We start from the raw sequence: 22,382 nt of genomic DNA on the forward strand, positions 1-22,382 counted from the left end.
CAATGATGCTGTTTAGTGACAACAATTTCTGCACTCCAGTTCTTCATTAAGTGGGGGCACCGCACAATTACCATTTTTGACCATCTGGTGGTTTCCCCATTGACATTCCTTTTGGAAGCCACCAATGAAGGTTGTAAATAACAACCACATGACCACAAACTGCTGCTAGCCATAACTGTGAAGTTGCACCAAGTACTTAGATAGTAATCTTGTGACTATAAGGATGCTGCAATGGCCAGAACTGTGAGGACCAGCCATAAGTGCTACTTGTTCAGCACAATCAGAGGTTTGAACAGTTGCTGAACAGGGAGTTGTTAAGCAAGGACACCTGCATTCATCTTAGAATGGAGGGAATCTTTCCTTATTATCGTACCCATTTTAAATGGGGAAGCCAGAGAGAGAACCTGGGATCTTCTTCTTACAATGAATGTAAGCTAAGCTATTATCTTTGTTCGTATCTTGGATGCTGCAGAAAAATGTGGTATTATATAATCCTAAAGGAGGAAAGGCTGTATTTTAAGAGTTTAGAAAATGAAATATTCTGGAAAACCGCACACTGAAATGCATGTAAATAAGAAATGGAAAATAATGATTGATAAAATAAGGGCAACGATAGTGGCAGTTGTAGTCCAAAACATTCAGAGAGCATCAGTTAGAGAAAGGCTGCTCTAAGGAATTCAAGGTATACTTTGGTATGTGTCAACCCTTTGAGGTAGCCCAGAGTCAGGCACCAAAACCATGAATACTAAAACTGCTTTTATTATAGGGTTACAGTAATGGAATCTTGCAACTCTGAACAAAGGAGGGTGAAATCAAAGAGAAATTTCTCAAATTCCATTCCTGCTTTGGGTGGAGATTTATCTGACTATTGTCTTGGCTGGAACTCTTCTTCCCTCAAGGTTATTCTCACAGCCCACTCCATCAAGTAACATCTTTACATATACGTTTTAGGAACATACGCTAAGAAGACAAGGCTCTTCGCCCAACATTACTTAGTTTTGAGGGATAAGTGGAGATTTCTGTATAGAATTTAGAACAAATTAGAATTTAGTACTAACAATCACCAACGTAAGTGATATCTCAATATTACCCTTGCTAGATATTGCTGGAATAATACTTTCCAGCAGCTGCAAAACTCATGGTCAATAGTGAAAAGGGCAGAAGTTATAGCTAACCTGGAGATCACCATGGGGAATCTTAATCAAGACGAGGGATGCATAATCCTTTTCTTGGAAAAACTTCAAGTGATGCCCCAAGGACTGCACTTGACAAACTGGGAAGAGCAAAATCTAATTAAAATTATTTTAATTGACTTAATTAAATGCAGTTTAGGTGATTGCTCAGCATGTTTTTAATTATTTCCCTTTTCTGTCAGATTAAATATTACAATTTAGTGGCAAGTTATAGAGTAGTCCTGAGGGATGCATTTAATGCATTACAGCTTCGAGTAAGGGCTTGTTGCCTTAGGCGGTGTGTTTCTGAACTAGTCCAAGGTTATTAAAACAATAAGAAAAATATTTCCTTTCCTCTGCTTATTCCTTCTTGAGAACTTTTTTAATTAAATGGGTCCCCATTGGCAATGACAATATTTTATAGCAGCTGGGAAACCCTAATAATTAACCATGCTGGCTGAGGCTGATGGTAGGAGGAATTCAGCAACAGGTGGAAAAGTTGCGCTTTTCAAATTCAACTTCTCAGATCTTTTCTACCACGATTATTCCAGAGATGGTATTATATTTTCTTCACTACCAGTTCACTAGTGGGACAATGCGCAGAAGGTCCTTGATGATGTCAGGGTGAGCGGGCGGAGCCTTGTGCTGCCGCCACTACTGATTTGTCCGAACAAATGTCCATGTTTGTCCGTGCAAGCCAGCAGCATACCACCTCTGGATTATTCCCTTTGCTACAGATTTATTTTGGCTACTTACGCAGTAAGTGATTAATGTAGGAAAATATTTCCTATTAATATAATGGTATGTGGGAAATGACCTTGAAGGAGAGTAGAAGAGATTCTGCTTAAGAAATGATCAGAGAAGAAAGAGAAGGAATCCCCAGTGGCTTAATACTCAGAGGGAGAAATTTAGGAAGGACCTGCCCTAATTGATTGGACAGTTAAAAGTGGGTGATGGGAGATTTATATCTTTGCCCTTACAAGATTCCATGAATGTAGCTTTACAATAATGTACAATTTGCTCATCCAGTCTTATTTCCTGTTTTGTTTACCTGGGAATACTGACAATTATTGTTGGTAAAGGTGGGAGGGACACATGTAGGTGTTCCTGATTGTTAATGAACAAGAAAAAAACTTCTCACCACTTTGATGGATAATTAAGAGTCGGAGGATCAGATTTGGCTATTTTCAGTAAGACCCTCATAGGGTTCAGCTCGTGATGAGGTGGCTCTATTTGTGCCATTTCTATGAGTGTTATCCCCAAGGACCAAATGTCAGCCTTGTAATCATAAGGGGTGTCTTTCATGGTCTCACACATCACTACTTCAGGAGCCATCCTAAAAAAAACCAAAGCAATAAGAGTTAAATTCTACTACAAATTCATTTTCGCTGAAAGTGGTTCTAAGAATCAGCTTGTTTTCAAACTAAATTATATATATTCAACTAGTCTAGGCTTTGAACTGACCATAAGCCTTAAAAGTATAACTTTGCAATTAAACTATGAATGAAACCTGAAAATTCATCCCTTCTGTGTTCAGAATGAACTAGCCAGCATTATAAAATTCCTTAACTTTAATTGTCTTTGGTAATACCATTGAATATAACGTAGAAATACATCCTCTACTGAAATTAATAGATAACAAAAATGGTTAATCTCTTTAGGCCATGTCTAGCCACATATACACTCCTGGTCATTCATCTCTCCATTCTCAATTGGCCACAGAAGGCAAGCCATTGGCTAATGACATTGGCCTGAATACTGTTAGAAATGGCAAATTAAATGCACACTGATTGTGTCCCCTTGATGATGATGTAGCTGAGTTAGTGATTAAATTCTTGGAGTGAATAGTTGTTTTTATATCCTTGGAACTGCTTCAAAAGGACATTCCACCAAATTGGGGGTGGGGGTAGGGTCAGAAGAAGACAGAACAGCCCAAATTCCATCAATATCTCATTCCAGATACAGGCTGTACTTTCTTTACTGCCCTAAGAGAGGCAGCGATTCAAATGACAGAATATTGTTGCAGCTGACAGCTTTTATTCCTTCCATATTTTTCCCTCCACCTCCAAGGACAAAATCCTTGAAACATACAAAATCATTTAAAAAAAAAACAAGTATTAAATGCAGCACTGCCTTCTACGTTGATGCACTCTTTTCATATTTTACATTCATTTAAAATACATACAAATGGGACATTACACTAAGCAAGATCAAGATATCGGTCACACAACACAGATATATCTGCACACTCAGGGCATACTTTAAAATACAACCCCATAATAAGCAATAACACCATATGTTGATTAGGACACAACATTTTCCCTCCCAATAAAATTTGGCAGCAACTTCTTTAAAGGTCATGCTACTGAAATAATCCTCTTACCAGTATGGGGTGCCAATGAAAGAATCCCTCTTCTGCACAGTCTTCATGTTTTTGGCTGATACTCCAAAATCGGCTGAAAAGAGTTGAAATCACATTCAAGTCTTTAATGAATGTTTTGGATTGCAGTTAAAAGGGCAACCTTTAATTATATAACTCCTTGGTTTATTTTTCAAAGCAAGCACACAGAGGACTAATAGAAATTTTAACCTGGATGGACACCAAGGATTCTCTGCATCTTATTGTGCTACAATTTCCATATTTGGAAATTGACTCTACCCATGTCTAGCCTATACCAATGATCTGAAACATGTTCAAAATATAAAAACAATGATACTGTCAAATGATGGAATCTATACCCACAAAGCATATTATTGCTAAATATTTTCTCTTAAGGCAGACTATTTCAACGTGGCGGGTATTTAAGAAAGATGTGAAAAGTAACTCAGGATTCTTAACTTGCTTTTTTTAGATAACCCTAATTATAGGGGTGGTAAAGAAAACACTTCTAAATCTCTCATCAAGTTAGAGCAAAATTTTGCTTTACTATAACGTAAAAATTCACTGTCAGGAACTTTACACCCCCCCTGCTAACACACAGTTCATGGCTTTGCTATTTAAATTCAATTTCCTACAGTAATTTACAGTTCCATTTTACATAAGTATTATTTCCACCTCTTCCCAGAAATTTCCACTAGAAAGATGATACAAAGCAAGACACGTGAGCCTTCTCATCTTTCCACATCAACAAATAAAATTCTCCACTCATATAGAAATGATGCCAATTCTCATGAAACTCAAAAAGAATAGCAAGCATTGATTTATAAACAAGCCCTCACAGAACAATAAGAAAAATGCTGAATTTGTAAGTAGCTTTCAGTGTCTCCTTACATTCCTACACCTACTACTGCTGCTTTTATTAATCTTTTAATGACCCTAATGTCTTTATCAACTTGTATGCAGGACTTCTAATTGTCCAATTTTGGATTTTGTAACTGCTGTTCCAGAGAATTCACATGCTGTGAAATTATGTTCTTGGCAGAACTGGAGCTCTCATAATTCTATCCTGAATAGACAAAGATGGGACAAAGATGAAGATGAATATATGGTGACGATGTGAACACAGGTGGAGAGGAAGATCACAATGAAAAGTAATGAAAGAGCACCATGCATAATGCAAAATTTAAACTTCTGTTCTGCTCCTGAAAAGACAAATCCTGATTTATTGAGGGATATGATTATAGCAATGTCTTCTAAATACCAGCCCAATATTAACTTGCTCGGCAAACAGGTTTTTCATTTAGAGTTAATCGATTATCAAAAGCTTCTGCTTATAAAGGAGAATCCTTGAAATGAGTTCTAAACAAAAGCATCCAATCCCAAGGAACCATTTCTAGACAATTAAGAGTTGGGATAGTGAGTAAAAATCCTAAGAGTCTAACAAGAACATTAGAACAACAGCTATCCTTATGTGGCAGCATGGAAAAGGTTGGCCTTTTGGACAAAGAGATACTGTCTAAGCCAGTAATAGAAGAAAATTCTTTGGTGGTTGTGTCTTTCTCACTGTAGGCAATGTTACATTCCACAAAGTTCACAAAATGACAAAGTTTCCCCCTCCCCAACACACACACACACACACACACACACACACCATTTTCTGGAAGGAGATGGAGGGGAGATATCAGCAGCAAGCACTAAAGTTCTGAAGATGAAACTAAGCACTCAGCAAATATGATTATGTCTCTTTCCCATACAAAGCATCAGTTAAAAATGATCATTTTCTTTGAAAAAAAGTTTATCAATTTATACCAGCTTACACTTACTTCTCTGCTGACTCTCTCTATACTATTTATGAACATGCTTAAAAGCATTAGGCTCAATACAATCCATACAAGTTTCTGTTCAGAAATCACCATTCAATTGTGAGAATGGTCCATTTATTCTTGTGCCATGATTTATGTTCTTAAATAAAGACCTATTCTTGTTCCCTTGGATATCATCAAATGTAGACACTGATCTTAAAACTCTGCCTTTCTTCCTTTCCTTTCACATGAGTTCTTTTTTAAAAAGTTGTATATGGATACCATCTGGTGCCAGAGAACAGTTCCATGTTCATTTTGCTCATGAAGTCTAAACTCACTGTAAATTTCATTTACATTATCTGTGTTATATGGATTATAAAAAGCTGTAAATCCCCGAGAGGCAACTAATCTATACTCTTAAGTCTGAAGTAGGAACAAGAATTTTATTCGCATTGTTTCATGGGGCCTCTCTCTGGCAGCTTTTGGCCCCATGACTGAATATATTTAGTCTTCTTTGTTCGGAGAAATACATTTCCAGTTAAAATATTTTCTCATTTTGTCATGGCTAATAACATGACAAAAGCCCACCAAGGATGCAATCCAATGCATGCTTTTTCAGGAGGGGGCTCTATTAAATAGTGGAACTACTTTCTAAATACAAGATTGTACATTAAGAACTTATTGAAAGGAAATTCAGATATCAATAATAAAAGCTGTTGGATTACATTCAGCAAATTCTTCTTTTCCAATCCAAAAAGTTTTGATCAGTGAAAAAGGCTGGAGGAAGACCAAGCTAACAAAAGACTATTATTTAACAACTAAATGTGCCTAGTTGTCTGATTGCTATTTTCATAACAAAATAGTCCCAACTGTTTAAAAAAGGCCCTTCCCTATTTTTCATACTTGCTGAATACAAGAACCAATCTTTTGGCATAACAACTATTTCTCACTGAAGAGCTACTCACCAAGTTTAATATCTCCATCCAGGGTTAGTAGCACATTGCCTGCCTTCAAGTCTCGATGGATAATCTTCTTGCCATGTAGATAGTTCAGGGCCTCCAGCATCTGGCGACAAATCACCTGGATCTGGCATTCAGTCAGGCCTCGATCCAGCTCTATAAAACAGTTGGAAAGACTCTTTCAGTGTTCTGAAATTCAATTAGCAATAACATGCACACGATTGAGAATGACAACCAATTGAAGCTTAACTAGTTGAGTATTAAATTACAAATGATAAAGACCAACATATTCAATATAGGTTGAGCCCCAAAGAATTGAGGCCTTTGAAGTATGGTGCTGGAGAAGACTCCTGCAAATCCCTTGGACTACAAGGCGATCAAACTGGTCAGTCCTAGAGGAGATCAACCCTGACTGCTCTTTAGAAGATAAATATCCTAAAGATGAAACTCAAATACTTTGTCCTTCTAATGAGAAGGAAGGACTCACTGGAGAAGAGCCTAATGCTGGGAAAGATTGAGGGCAAAAGAAGGAGACAACAGAGAATGAGGTGACAGGATGGAATGACCAAAGCAGTAGGCGTGAGCTTAAATGGAGCTTAAATTCCAGAGGATGGTAGAGGACAAGAAGGCCTGGAGGAACGTTGTCCTTGGGATTATGATGGGTTGGACACAACTTTGCAACTAAAAACATGACTTAGGACCACAATTGAGCCCAAAATTTCTGTTGCTAGGTGAGAAATTTGTTAAGCGAGTTTTGCCCCATTTTATGACTTTCCTTGCCACAGTTGTTAGGTGAATCCCTGCATTTGTTAAGTTAGCAACATGGTTAAGTGAAGCTGGTTTTTCCAATGACTTTGTTTTTCAGAGGTTCACAAGAGGCTGTCACATGACCTAGGACACTGTAACCATCATGAACATGAGTCAGTTGCCAAGTTTCTGAATATTGATCATGTGACCAGGGGAAGGCTGCAAAAGTCATAAGTATGAAAAAGGGTCGTAAGTCACTTTTTTCAGTGCTGTTACAACTTCAAACAGTCACTAAACAAACTGTTGTAAGTCGGGGACTATCTGTAAATGTTTTAAGGACCATGGCCAGTTTCCTCTTAAATATAGCTAACTCATGTTAATATGTAAAATCTATCACCCATACTAAATACAGCTTTAAAAAAAATTCAATTTCATTTTCAGAATCTGGAGTTTAAAATATTCAGGCCTAAAGTAAATTAGCGCAAAATCAGGTTTAAAGTGTAAAAATTCAAATACTATTATTACTGAAAAAATTAAGATATTGTATAAAAGTGTGCACTGCCTTTTTCATTTGTCACACATATTAACAGCTCCCCCCCTTTTTTTCCCTCACTGGAGGGATGCTGAATCCAGCCCAATGATTAAATCCTGGCTGAGGCTATCGTGAGGCAATTCAAAAGGGTATATGGTCCCATATAGCAAGAATAATTTTTTAAAAATCTCTTGTTTTACCTCAGGTAAAAACAAGAGATAAAAAAACCTCACACCTCATCACTGAGAGCATAGGCACCAAGACAAATTTCTTATGTGTCCAATCACACTTGGCCAATAAAGAATTCTCTTCTCTTCTATTCTACTTTATCGTTTTTACTTCAAAGCAAGAAAATGGTGATCTGAATATGGAAGGGACAGCATAGATCTAAAAGATTTTCTGCTTCTCTGGTGAAATTTCTCTTCACTTCTAGCAAAACTTCCATTAGTGTATGGAACAGGGAAATAAGTTGGGAAACAGATGCAGTCTCCCTGATAGTCTGGTAACAAAATAGGTTTACATTTTTAGCGTCATGGAGGAATAGTTTGGAAAATTCATTGGAGGATTATTCTGTATTGTGGTATGTGTTTGCAGGTTGTTTTGTGATTCTTAGCTTGGAGGATAGCCTGCAGTTTTTATTTCTTTATAAAGGCCTATGTGGAATGACAAGGATAACAAACAAATAAGTGCTTAGCCATCCATTAGCATCCAAAAAAAGTTAGACTGTGCAGCTATTTCAAGCTGAAAGAAATCTATTCTGTCAAGGGCCTCCTAAAAGTGATTGTCTACTCAATCCCTTGGTCAAATTCATAACCATAAATCTTTCTGGTCTTCTGAACCACCATAGCAGGAATGGATATAAGAGGTACTAAGCATAAGTCAGTGTTCAGAAAGGCATTCTTTCTACAGGCAACATAAACTTTAGAAGATGGAATTTCCTGCTGACTTGATACGTTTTTTGTAATTGATTTTTAGAGCACTGCGCTTTTTTCAAACATTTGTACCGACTTTATTTCTTTAAAAGATTCATATGGCTGCCCAACTTGCAAACACCAACTCTTTCTTTCTTACATGGGTTAAAAACACAGAAACTTAGAATTGCAAAATAGTCAACAGACAAAGTCATACCACAATACAGAATAATCAAGGCCAACCACATATATGCCAAATTCCAAAAGCTTTGTAGGACAGGCCTATCCAAAACTCTGGCCCACTGCCCAGGAAGGGTGGGGGGAATGGGTCTTTAAGGCTAAAAGCCAACAGGGCTGTTTAGCATACCAAGAGATGCCTGTTCATTGGAGGAAGAGATAAGGATATTTATGTACATAAATACATTATATAATTCTCCAAGGCACAATTATTACAGATGACTAATAATAAAGCCTTGACTCACAGTTATTGTAATAGAAACTAGTTTCCTTATTTTTTTATTACTTTATTTTTGGTAAACCATAATAGATAAGACATTTAAGAACATTCCCTATCTTTTGCATTAAGTAACATGGCCTCATATGAATGTCAAATCGGGCTAATCCAAGAGGGAGCTGTTAAGTAAGACAGCCATTCTTTCAGCAGCAAAACATCTTCAATAAAGGGAGGGGGAAGCTCCCATTTCAGTGCTGGTTTCTTTTTGCCTACTTCCAGTAGAGATATTGGATTCATTTAAAGGGAAGACATGCTTGAAGGGATAGGGGGAATGTTCCTTTTGTCAGCATTATAATTCTTCAAAATGTTTCCAAAGATAGCAACACTTGGCTCTGAGAGTGTTTTTAGGGATTTCAAGTCCTTTCCAAAGCTGAAGTTGTCTACAAGATTTGCAGTGACCAAAGGATAGGCTCATCCTGAAACTAAAGGGCACAGTTAGGATTCATTGCCCGTGATCAGAATCAGTGTTGTATAATGATTAATTGCATGTTAAAGTTTCCCCCCCCCTTTCTTTAGATCTGCAACTTCAACGCCAAGTTACCCCCAAGCAGGCAGAACTTCATTACCCCTTGCCTTAAGGGCGGCTGCTGAACTTTTAGTTTTAATTTGAAATATTGCTTGATTCTTTCATTTGGCTTTCCTCTCTAAAAGCACCTTTTCAGTCCTGGAGGTGGTTGGAGGGGGGGGGGGAATAACCTGTGCAATTAAAATTCAGAAAAAACACAAAACTCTTTTTCTTTCCTATCAGGAAGATTATCACTACAAGTCACTTTGAAAAATCAGCTGTAGCAAATTAAACCTCATAATTAGAAGAAGCTTTTTTTAAAAAAAATAGATTTGCTCTTATCTTTTTTTACCATTGGCCACCACTCACTCTACATGATGAAGCTGTAATTCCCAGACTGATCACAAAAATAAAGCACAACATTAATAGGTTTGCCTGATTTGTATTTTAAGAAAATCTGTGAAAATAAGCTTTCTTTATAATGGCATATATCTTCCTACTACTGAATTTCCTGTATACACTGAATTTCCTGTATGATTATTGTCAGGGTATTATGGGAATGTTTTGAGCCCAAGCTGTAATAATCTATATGATATGGGATGATCTACTGTATAGATAGAGATTAGTACCTAATTATTTATAACATACTCCAAAGGTTGAAAACATGAAACTTCATTGTACTTACCTAGCATAGTAGCATCTACAGCTCCACCAGGACAAAACTCAATCATAATCTAACGAAAGAGAAAGAGAAAAGAGAAAGAGAAATAATGTAAATGGGTAGGCAGAAATGATATTTATATAGGATACACATTTTATTTTATAAAGCATCTGCAAGTGACCAAATCAGATATGTAAAACATACATATATTTGATATTTGTATATACACATAACTATATAACAATTATATACAAAAATGCTGGAATCACTGAATTAACAACCACAATAACAAATCTCATTCAGTTATTTCTTCTCCAAAATAAAGTTGTATTTCAATAACCTTTTCACAACTGAGCTGGACTCCTTGCAGCTTCTGAAATATTGTAACAAGGTATTAAGATGGTCATTCAAATGCAAGAATAACTAAAGAGATTATCTTTCCTCCTATGAACACAGGAAAAATGTGTTAAAGTCAAGGCAAACCATCTTACGGTTCTTGTAATTTTTAACAAAAATAATAATTTGTTTCAAAGCTTGCTACATTCAAAGCTCATTAGGTTGTCTTTAAGTTAGACTGGAACAATAGTATTGTTAGAGTTTGGGGTAGACATGCCCAACAGTTACTCCTTTTAGTTTAGAAATCAAAACCTTCCAATCCCTATGCATTTCAATGTCTTTTGTCCAAAATGGCTAAGGCTCACATATTGTCTCTTCATGTGTTTAGAGATTTTGACTGTTGCTTGAAGGCTTGTTCCACATATTTGCACTTGACAATAGAATGTGATAGTGGTCATAGAGATGTGGTAACAGCTTGAAAGCCTAGACAATTCACCATATTATTTGGAAGTTTTCTTCTGCTTTGGGTCATTTCAATGATTATCAATTCTCAGAACAGTTTTGCCTTCAAAATGTTTGAAGAGGGAGGGGCTGGAGGAGCTATCATTTTTTGCTGTTGTTCAGTTTCCACCTTCCACTCTGCTAAGAGGATATTTAGATAGAATATTTTGTATCTTTCATTATACCTTTTGAAATATGTTTCTTGATGCCCCCCCTCCACTTTAGTCAAAATCAATCAGACTCGCATTTTAATTCCTTGCCATGATTATTTGGAATATGATTTTTTTCAAATTGCAAAAACACTTATTCTGAACCAACGAAATTCCAGCCTTATTTTTATATTAAAGTAATACTGTGATGTTTTTCAACCAGAAATGGGTTGAAAAAGGAATGTCCCATTTGCTCTTACAAGGTGGGCATATTCTAGATCCCTTCCATAAGGCAATGTCATTTAATGGGATATAGGACTTGTGCCTTTTATGTGCCCCTCCTTTGGCAATTTCCCTTCTGCAATGGATTTCAAATGTTCCCAACTCTGTTAGCCTTTCAAAAAGCTTTAAATTCCTATTTCTCACCTCCCCCAGTATTAGGACAGAAAGAAGATGAGATAGAGTGTGATCTGGTTGATCTTGGCTGTGTCATTTGATATATTAGATGTTTTATATCAAATAATTGGATGGAATACCCGTGAAACTTTAAATACTTTAAATGACTGCATATGACATTGTAGGTTCTATTTAATTAACTGTTTGTTTTGCAAGTATATTGAACCAGGTGGGCCAAAATCTGCAACTTGCTAGAGGCCATAATTACCCAGGCAAGACAGAAGAAGACGAGTGACTCTCACCCAGGTACACTCATAAAATAATGCCAACCTTCCGAATTGGGCTGCATCTTTTGGATCAGATTTTAAGGAGTAATGGTCGCTGCGGTTCTTTCAAGCATCCCTTTTGCCACTTAAACATTCTTCAAACCCACAAACCAGGGAAAATGCTTGCTCATTTCTGTGCCATCTCCAAGTGTCCAGCAAGGATGAGACTTCGTAACATTTTATATGTTCTGGGCATGCACAAAAATTCATTCCTTCATTCATTGGGCATACTGGGCATACACACAATTCATTCCTTCTCTTGGTTGCCAATAATTCCCTACACTTTTTATATCAGGGACAATCCTACAAGTTTTTCTCATTACTCTAGTTTGAGAGTTACCATCAACCATATTGGAAAGCAGATTCCAGAAAACCCTTTAAGTAGAAAGCATTTATTCTGTCATTCTGGGACTACTGAATAATTGAACCACGGTTTAGTCTGCTACAATTTTTATAGAGATATTTGTAGAGCTGCTAACATGGCTCATTAAGCCATTCCCTAGTTGTTCATATGAACTTTAAGTGAAGCTCCTCTTGGCAGACCAGAGTCCCCAAACAACTCTACTGTTTGCATCTGTAGCTGGAGAACTCATGCTTTGCTAACAGTAAATTAATTTGGGATTGCTCTTACTGTTTATATTAAGTGCTGTTGCATAAGTGCTATGCCATTTTAGTTGTTTATTGTCTTTTATTTTGATATGTTCGATGCATCTGTGACCTGTAATGCTTCAATAAAGCTTCATTCACATTTTATTCCCCTCATACAAGCTTGAAATGTAGTCAATTAAGAAAACTAGTCACTGCAGGATCATTCCTCTCTGGCATACTATGGATACATCATAACTTATAATTGCTTAGCTGGATTACTAACCTGTCTAAGTACCAACTGTTTGTCAACTTTTGGCTGATCTCAAAAAGCTAAGGAGTATCCGAATGGCTTACAGAGGAAATCATCAGGAGCTGTAGACTACACTGGGAAATTGAAAAAAACAAAATAAATGGAAAATGGCAAACTACATTTGTATGGTGCCAAGTAAACTCATACCTATGACTGCAAAATTACTAGGAGAGAAGCTTAACATAGAGACTTTATCTTAAGTTAAAACACAGCTAGGCTTATAGACCATTTTCATTTACTTCTTCCAGATAATCTATTTTCTTACTAGTAGACACTGTAAATGGTAAAGCAAGACATTTATACCACTGAAATATTTAAAACAGGCCAATGAACACTGGCCAATTGAATTAGAAGTCTGTGATTATCTTCACTTAACACAACTACTCCAGTTCCTGCACTGAAATATATATTTTCCGCTATAGATCTTTCTCCTTTCCATTCAAGAATGTTAAAAAGTTTCATTTCTGCTTGAGACACTCACACATGTGAATTTGTTATATATTTTCATGCTTAACATGATTTTCCTGGGAAATATATAGTGTAGTAGTCTTCCCTTTGCTTTCTACACAGCTGTGCACACGCTGTTCACATGGCTGCCACCACACTGTGATGATGCAGAAATATGAAGAGGGGTCAGACAGGGTTTTATTCTATCTCCGCTGTTGTTTAATATCTACCCTGAGTCAATTTTCAATGAAGCACTAGAAAACATTGATGCTGTCCTCAAAGTAAACGGTGTTCAGATCAACAATTTAAGATATGCTGATGATACAGTTCTGCTTGCCAGTAAGCATGAAGACCTTCAGCTCCTCATCAACAGAGTCTCGGAAATATCTGAAAAATACGGCTTGAAGCTTAACACCTCAAAAACCAAGATCATGTTCATCAGCAAACAATCCATTAATTTACCACTGATAAATTCGGAAGGAATACCACTAGAAAAAGTTGAAAGGATCACGTACCTCAGTTTTAATTTACATGAAAACTGGGACATGATAAGTGAAGTAAAGACAAGGATAGAGAAAGCTCAAACAGCATTCTTGAAAATGAAAAAAGGTCTTCTGCAGTCACGACATGAGCCTAAGACTAAAAGTCAGGCTTGTCAGATGTTACATATTTTTTATCCTGCTCCATGGAGTAGAGACAGAAAACCACTTGAAGAAACTAGAAGCATTTGAAATGTGGATTTACAAATGGCTGTTATGTTTAAGCTGGGTTGACAAAATCAGAAATAGGTGGTGATAAGCAGCCTGGGAAAGCCAAGGGAAATCATCAAAACTATTAAAAAGCTCAAGTTAGAATATTTTGGACATGTGATCCAGAAAAATATGGCATACTTCACTTAATCCTCCAGGGAAAAATTGAAGGCATTGAAAAATTGGAGGTCCAGGCAAAAGAAGAACATCATGACTTCAAAACCTAAGGGACTGGTTTGGACAAAACCCAGCAGCACTTTTTCATGTGGCTGTTGACAAAAATAGGTTTGCCAACATGATCACCAATGTCCGATGATGGATATGGCAAAAGAAGAAGAATAATCTTCATGATGGAGTTCTTCTATCTATCTTATACATCTGACTGCCCAATGTAGCTGCATGGAAGTGGTCATTTTTTATCACTGTTCCCCTCCTTTTGAACAGCAAGAATGCTCCTCACTCTCAGGGCCTTCCAGAGAATAGTTAAACTTGTGTTTATGGAAATCCTTTGAAGATAAAATAGCTAAAGGAAGATCTGCGCCATTATTGTTTGTTACTGTTTATAATTGTATTTGTTTGACTTTGTACACTCCACAGAGCCTCTGGAATGAGTTGGCTTATGAATCTTATAAATATGTCATCATATACAAATACATGCTATAATTGCTCCTTTGCAATGCAATATTTTGCACTGCTGAAAACAGATATAACTCTAGCTTGGATACAATTTGATGCAAGATTTTTTGCAAGATGATTAACCCCGATGCACCCATATTGTCTGACTTAAGTGATTACACTGTCTTCCTTTACTATACAAAATAGAAGGTCTGGAAAGGAGCAAGAAATAAATATATTTAATATAACAAAGTTAGACTGGAAGTTTGAAAAGCTGCCATGAACATGAAGCATGGTGGGGATGATGCAAGACTTCAATTGAAAAATTATATACAGGTGAAACTCAAAAAATTAGAATATTGTGCAAAAGTTCATTTATTTCAGTAATGCAACTTAAAAGGTGAAACTAATAAATGAGATAGACTCATTACATGCAAAGCAAGATAGTTCAAGCCGTGATTTGTCATAATTGTGATGATTATGGTTTACAGCTCATGAAAACCCCAAATCCCCAATTTCAGAAAATTAGAATATTGTGAAAAGGTGCAATATTCTAGGCTCAAAGGGTCCCACTCTAATCATCTAATTAAGCCATAACACCTGCAAAGGGTTCCTGAGCCTTTAAATGTCTTTCAGTCGGTTCAGTAGGAATCACAATCATGGGAAAGACTGCTGACCTGACAGTTGTGCAGAAAACCATCAGTGACACCCTCCATAAGGAGGGAAGGCCTCAAAAGGTAATTACAAAAGAAGTTGGATGTTCCCAAAGTGCTGTATCAAAGCACATTAATAGAAAGTTATGTTGAAGGAAAAAGTGTGGAAGAAAAAGGTGCACAAGCAGCAGGGGTGACGGCAGCCTGGAGAGGATTGTCAGGAAAAGGCCATTCAAAAGTGTTGGAGACTTTCATAAGGAGTGGACTGAGGCTGGAGTCAGTGCATCAAGAGCCACCACACACAGATGGATCTTGGACATGGGCTTCAAATGTCGTATTCCTCTTGTCAAGCTGCTCCTAAACAACAAACAACGTCAGAAGTGTCTTACCTGGGCTAAAGAAAAACAGACCTGGTCTGTTGCTCAGTGGTCCAAAGTTCTCTTTTCTGATGAGAGCAACTTTTGCATCTCATTTGGAAACCAAGGACCCAGAGTATGGAGGAAGAATGGAGAGGCACACACTGCAAGATGCTTGAAGTCCAGTGTGAAGTTTCCACATTTTGTGTTGATTTGGGGAGCCATGTCATCTGCTGGTGTTGGTCCATTGTGTTTCATTAAGTCCAGGGTCAATGCAGCCATCTACCACGAGATTTTGGAGCACTTCATGCTTCCTTTTGCAGATGAGCTTTATGGGGATGCTGACTTCAGTTTCCAGCAGGACCTGGCACCTGCCCACACTGCCAAAAGCACCAAAACCTGGTTCAATGACCATGGGATTACTGTACTTGATTGGCCAGCAAACTCGCCTGACCTGAACCCCATAGAGAATCTATGGGGCATTGCCAAGAGAAAGATGAGAGACTGAACAATAAAGAAGAGCTGAAGGCTGCTATTGAAGCATCCTGGTCTTCCATAACACCTCAGCAGTGCCACAGGCTGATAGCTTCCATGCCATGCCGCATTGAGGCAGTAATTGCTGCAAAAAGGAGCCCAAACTAAGTACTGAGTACATATGCATGCTTATACTTTTCAGAGATCCAATATTGTTCTATGTGCAATCCTTGCTTTATTGATTGCATATAATATTCTAATTTTCCGAGATTGTGGATTTGGGGTTTTCATGAGCTGTAAGCCATAATCATCACAATTATGACAAATCACAACTTGAACTATCTTGCTTTGCATGTAATGAGTCTATCTCATATATTAGTTTCACCTTTTAAGTTGCATTACTGAAATAAATGAACTTTTGCACGATATTCTAATTTTTCGAGTTTCACCTGTATGTGCAGTTCATATAATACTAATGGTGGAAAATGAGTAGTTAAACTGCTAGGATACACATTATTCTTGAGGGTCCAGAAATTCTATTTAAGTAACAGTAGAAACTGTAATAGCTTCAGTTATATGAAATCCAATAATAAGACTTGCCTTCCAGTCCCAAACATAAACATTTAAGAGTGCTCCGTTCTACAGAACAATATTAAACAGACATTTACTTCCCTTTTTAAGCTCTTGGCTAGCTACAGTATACAAGTTGTGTGGTCAAATTCAACAAGACAGAATCAAGATTTCGTTACTGTGGAACAAATAGAAACTAACACAATTCACTACTCAAGTCAAGTAGTAATGTTGATGCCCTTTCTTAAACGAAATAATGGGAAAGAAAAGATTGTTCACACTGGTTATTCCTGGGACTCATCTAAACCTTTCATGTACATTAGAACATTAATTTCATGACCTTCTTTTTTTCCCTTAGCTCAATGGCACTAGGCAGCCCTCATCTATCAGTTAAAATTTGTCTTCCAATGTTTGATCACTAGTCTTAAAAAGGAGCATACCAGATGGCTTCTGTAAAGCCTTAAAATGGTGAAAAAAATTGGCATGGGATTCCTGAATCATCTCCAGCCCATCTGCTTCAGCATTCTTTTTCCAGTTGTGAAAAAGCTACTGACACTCAACACACAATCTTAATTTCATAAATAATTTTTAATAAAAGTGATTTTAAAAAGAAAATGAAAAGAAGAAATAGTCTTATGCTAATGATACTGGTAGGCCCACAGCTGACTTCAAGCCAGACTTGATATTCCAAACCTTACAAACATAAATTTCATGTAGTAGAATTGCCCAGTGGTGACAAATGTCACATTTGTTATTTCTGTTTATTACTTGTCAATTCCTTTTAAAATATTTCTTGAATTGTTTTCAAGGATAAGCATTTAAACATAAACTAGAGTAGCCTTACAAAGACAAATAACTTTTTAAAAAAAGAAACAAGATGATAGCTGGAAGCTGCTTTGGAACTGGTTGAGTTGTATGGGTGTGGTGGAACATGATTAGAAAACTGGGAACGAGAGATTCTCCAGACCAATCACTCTTGGATAGTTACCACAAAACTGAAGCTAACTAGGATCACTGTAGCTCTGCATTGGAGGTCATTCCCACTCCTGTAGAAAAATCAATATCTATAGCATCCAAAAAGGATTTGCACCAGAATCTTGAAAATCAACCTTGATTAATGAATAGAGGAGTGTTACTGTTTCATTAGGTAAGAAGTCAGGTGCTCTCAGAAAGATTGAATGCTACCTCAGATAGAATTCAGTCACCAGTAAAAACTTCTTAAAAAGGATGCTTGCCATTACATTTTTGGAGACAGATTTGTGAATTCACTCCAAAGAGATCAAATCAATCCTTTCACATTTCTTAACCCACTCTTCACTCTTCTCAGCAAAAGAGGCTTAAAGTCTTTGACATGGAAATTTGACTGCTGAGTAAGCAAAGATAGGAGCTGAAAACTTGGCACCTCCTTCCCTGTGTGAAGAATTCATGACCTTTGGTCATTTTTCTTACAAACTGGCAATTCTCTCAATAATTAATCCTGCAGGGGAAGCACACTAAAAAGCAGGGTGAATGTGTGCCAGAGACAGAATGAAAGATTCTGTATGACTGGGTGTATTACTGGGTGTAGTCTGTTAGCTTTACTGAAATTGTCCAAGAACTAAATTATAATTACCAACATTCCCCAAATACTGCTTGGACACAAGAATCTTGCATTTGCATCTCTTCTATCTCAAGATCCACACTCTAGAAGATCTTTATCATGCTCAAAATATTGGGGTCACAATTCACTTTTTGTATTCAAAACATTAAAGAGTTTCATACTTTCCATCAGAAGTGAAAAGATCAAATCATTACTATTGAGATCTCCAACGGACACACTTGTGACAGAAAGGCCTTCAGATAGGTCCTGACTATCTGAGGGGCCTTCTACCTCCTCTAGTTTCTGCTTGTACAATTAGTATGTTTTGGAATCCATTGACTAAACTTGGTCATTTAATTGAGCCCAGGAATTGTCTCTGTTGCACCAATGTGTCAAACTGGCTTCTATAAGCTACAGGTATAGTCTGTACCCTGTTCTCATTTAGTAACTCTAAACAAAAGTTCTCCCCGGGGCCTTGGCCTAGAGGGAGTGGAATATAGGAATGTTTTACACTCATTATGTGGATTTTATTGCTCTCTCTGGATGCTTATCAGCCTTTCCTATCTGTTATACTGTCTCAAATTGTTGTTAATATGCTTCCCAGAGTTATTATGAAGTCAAGTAGTTTCAGAAATTACATAAGTAATACAATGAACCTGCCAAGGTCCCTGCTCCATCTGATTTTGTTTTTGTGACTCTGAGTAATAATTGTTAAGTCAACAGGTGTTATGCAACAAGTGCTTCTCTATTTTAATTCTAAAATCCCAGAGCACTTTATCTTCTTCATTTTCCATTGCTTTGTCTACTTTGTGGCCTCGCGAATTCTTGTTTGCAGGCAAATAGTATTTCTTCCACAATAATAACAATTAAGAAGCTAGCATGTTGCAAAGCACTAGCCTTAAGATTGCATTTTCAAAAAGCTTCTATAAAAAGATGGGAGACCATAATCCAATGCGTTGTTTGATTTCTGGTAAACAGGGTTTTAAAAAAATTGGCCATATCCACCAAGGCAACCATCTTGTTCCAGTGCCCATAACATACTGTCTAAATTAAAATGTGCCCTCTGGTTCAAAAAAACTTCAGTCCCTTGCACTATATTATATTATATTTCTTGACCATCCAACCTATACATTGGTTCTAATTACATTTCTTTTCTAGCGTCTGTACTACAGAAAACTCCAATGAGACACACAGACAAAACTGAATCAAATGGGTTGACTCTAAAATAATAGAAAACCTGATATTTACAAAGGAGCTTTTTTTCCTGAGCTGATGAAAACAATCCCCATCACATCTCAGAGATAGACTGCAACACTGGAAAATGCTATTTTTGTTTGAAACACCGATGACCAGTCTGCTTTAGTTTGCTTTATTTTGATTTCTACAAAATAAGCAGCAGATTTCTGCATTCTGGTCTCTTAGTATAGATTTTACTAAATGGTCATTTAACATAATGTCTACTAATAAGAGGAAGTTATTTAACTATATGACAACCACAAGCAAAACAACAAACCAAATTAAAGGCACAAATGTTCAAAGTCAGGTTTGCAATTATGTGACTGCTGATACCATTTTCATCTCTCTTTAAACCATTTCTCAAATGGATTGTTCTGTGTAATCTTTTTCAACCTCTACATGAAACTGCTGGGTTTGGTAACATCAGTATGCTACAGTATATCTTTCAACCCCAGGCCAGTCAACTGACGCTTTTGTATACAACCAAGCCATAATCAAGAGTTATATTTCCCTCCCACCCCTGACTTTTATCTTTCCTCCCATCCTCTTTCACTCCAAGATTATTATTGATGGAGCGGGGAGTCAGTATCACAGAAGCAGCACAGAAATTGGCTTTGGCAAGATTGGAAGCAGAGGAATGATGGTTGGTGAAACAATAATATATTAGATTAACTAGTATTCTGGTTCCATGTTTTTGGTAGTTACATTGGCAGCTAGAGTTTTTTCTAAGGTAGAAAGTTGATTGTATCTTCTACTAGTTTTAAAGTTGAAATTCTGGCTAAATCATGACCAAGGTGGGGAAAATGCACTCATTAAGATAGTGTAAGGGTCTCCGCTACAGGTTCACCATTTAAAGCAAATCCATCTTAAGATAGAAATAAAAATTCTTATACAGACATACCATGCTGAGGGAAAATTCTGCTGAGTTCAAGGTAAGGAGCCTACTATATTGCCAAGTTCTAGCTAGAGGGTCTGATAAATACATTCAGAAGACTACAGAACCTCAAAGGCCAAAAATGTATTATCAATCTGTTCTTGGTAGAAAGGCATGGGTGTTTGATTCCAAACTTGAGCATTATGGGACGGTCTCAAAGAGAGATATCCAATAGCCTGAGAAATCTTCAGATGCAAAACTATCAGGTTCAAAAGGATCAGTATGAGGAGATGAATGGGGTGAATTCCACGGCTCAGTGGATGCAGACAAAAATCTGAGAATCAGGAGCCTCAGCTGACCTAACTAAGAGGTGGTTGTAATTTCTGGGCAAGCAACAGGCTTTGCATGCCAGGAAAAGAAAGAATGAAGAATGAAAGAGCATTGCTAGCAAAGCTGCCTGTCTTATGGTTGGTTCAAAGACAATTACTGAATATAGCAGACTTCAGAAGAAATACAGCATAGGAGGCCAATACTTAGAATGGTCTTCTTACTATACTTAATTTAGACTAGTTCAGGGAATTCAGGTCCATTAATTAGGACCGCAAAAGCTTTGATGCCAAGGAGGCCAATAATATATTCTTGAAGAATGGAACAGCATGAAACACATTACAGATTAGAGAACAAAGCTGTCTGAAAACAGAATATGCATGAAATGATCAGCAACAGTCACAATGATCTTTAAACCAGAGAAAGGAAAAGCCCTTATTTTTTTATCATCCTAGTTCAGGGGTGTCAAACTCAATTTCATTGAAGGTTGCGTCAGAATTGTGTTTGACTTTGAGGGGGCTGGGTGTGTGTGTGGCCAGCTTGTCATGAGCCCTTTCCCTAGCTCCAGTTTTGGTTGTGATAGCCTCTGCAAGCAAAAATGGAGCTCGTGAGGGCTGCTTGCAGCCCTCCCAAGCTCCTTTTTTGGCTGCGATAGCCTCCTGCAATCCATTGCCAGTGAAAATGGAGCTTAGGAGAGCTATGTGTGGCCCTTTCGAGCTCTGTTTTTGCTGGCAGAGGCACCATGGGCCGGTCCTTTGCTGTTTCCAGGGTGGCTCTGCAAGCCAGATTTAACCACCCTATGGGCTAGATCTGGCCCATGGGCCTTGAGTTTGACACCCTTCCTAGTGGTCATACTTTCTAGAGACAAAGAAATTACCTGTGGGGAAGACTTGGAGTTAGGTGAAGGGACTATAATAGTTTTGGTGTCTACTATCCTTACAACCTGTTCCCCAAAGGGTGGGTCACCCACAAGATGAATTGGTATAACAATGACAAGAACCTACTGTGTGGCCTACACTAAGATAACCCCACTCATAATTTGTTGCCATGTGTGGTCTTTTTCCACAACACTGGCACTTGAGAGAGAGACAAAAAAAAGAAAGAAAATAATGGTTTCATACAACAGAAGACAATCTGCTTTTCTGGTACAAAGTGCTTATTAAAAACAAAGATGAAATGCAGTTTGGCAGGGGAAGTATAAAGTAAAAAGATCAGGAAGATTTTGGTTTGAAAGAGTGGATGTAGAACTACGCTCTCTAAAATCGAAATGGACTGATCCTGTAACACAGGCGTGTCAAACTCGCGTCGTCATGGCAGTGTCACATGACCTATCGCGATTCCCTCCCTTCACTAAACCAGACATGGGTGTGGCCAACATGTGAGGCATCCGGCCCGTGGGCTGCGAGTTTGACAAGCCCTGCTGTAACAACTCTGCAAACTCATCTGTGGTCAATGATCTGTCCCATAAGAGAAATGGGAAAGACTTGATCTACTCATTACACACCACAGAGGTGAAAGCTATTCTATTTTTCCTATTTTGTGATGGAGCATCTGAAAAGAGGCTGAAAGGAAATATGATCTCCAAAAAGGATTTAGAAAGCAGTTTAAATGCTGGTGAGAGGAAGAGTAAAGGGAAAGAGGAAAGAATGATAACTACCTTCAGAGAAGATTACAATTTTGTTTTCTTCCTCTGAATCTTTGTGCCCCACTATT

General features: G+C 37.5%; 1 protein-coding gene across 1 annotated transcript in view; it reads right to left on the reverse strand.

The window, feature by feature from the left end:
- The window catches only part of STK10 (serine/threonine kinase 10), an 88,762-nt gene that overhangs the window by 30,448 nt on the left and 35,932 nt on the right, over window positions 1–22,382 (reverse strand). Inside the window, exons 3-6 of the mRNA XM_087709627.1 lie at window positions 10,208–10,256; window positions 6,320–6,469; window positions 3,556–3,628; window positions 2,314–2,508 (exon numbers count right to left, since the gene is read on the reverse strand). Coding sequence (XP_087565753.1) covers window positions 2,314–2,508; window positions 3,556–3,628; window positions 6,320–6,469; window positions 10,208–10,256 — 467 coding nt within the window. The remainder of the gene's footprint in view (window positions 1–2,313; window positions 2,509–3,555; window positions 3,629–6,319; window positions 6,470–10,207; window positions 10,257–22,382) is intronic.

The sequence above is a fragment of the Thamnophis sirtalis genome, unplaced genomic scaffold (genome assembly GCF_051295495.1).
Source record: "Thamnophis sirtalis isolate CommonGarterSnake01/CBP01778 unplaced genomic scaffold, rThaSir2_p1.2 scaffold_3, whole genome shotgun sequence".
Lineage (NCBI taxonomy): Eukaryota > Metazoa > Chordata > Lepidosauria > Squamata > Natricidae > Thamnophis > Thamnophis sirtalis.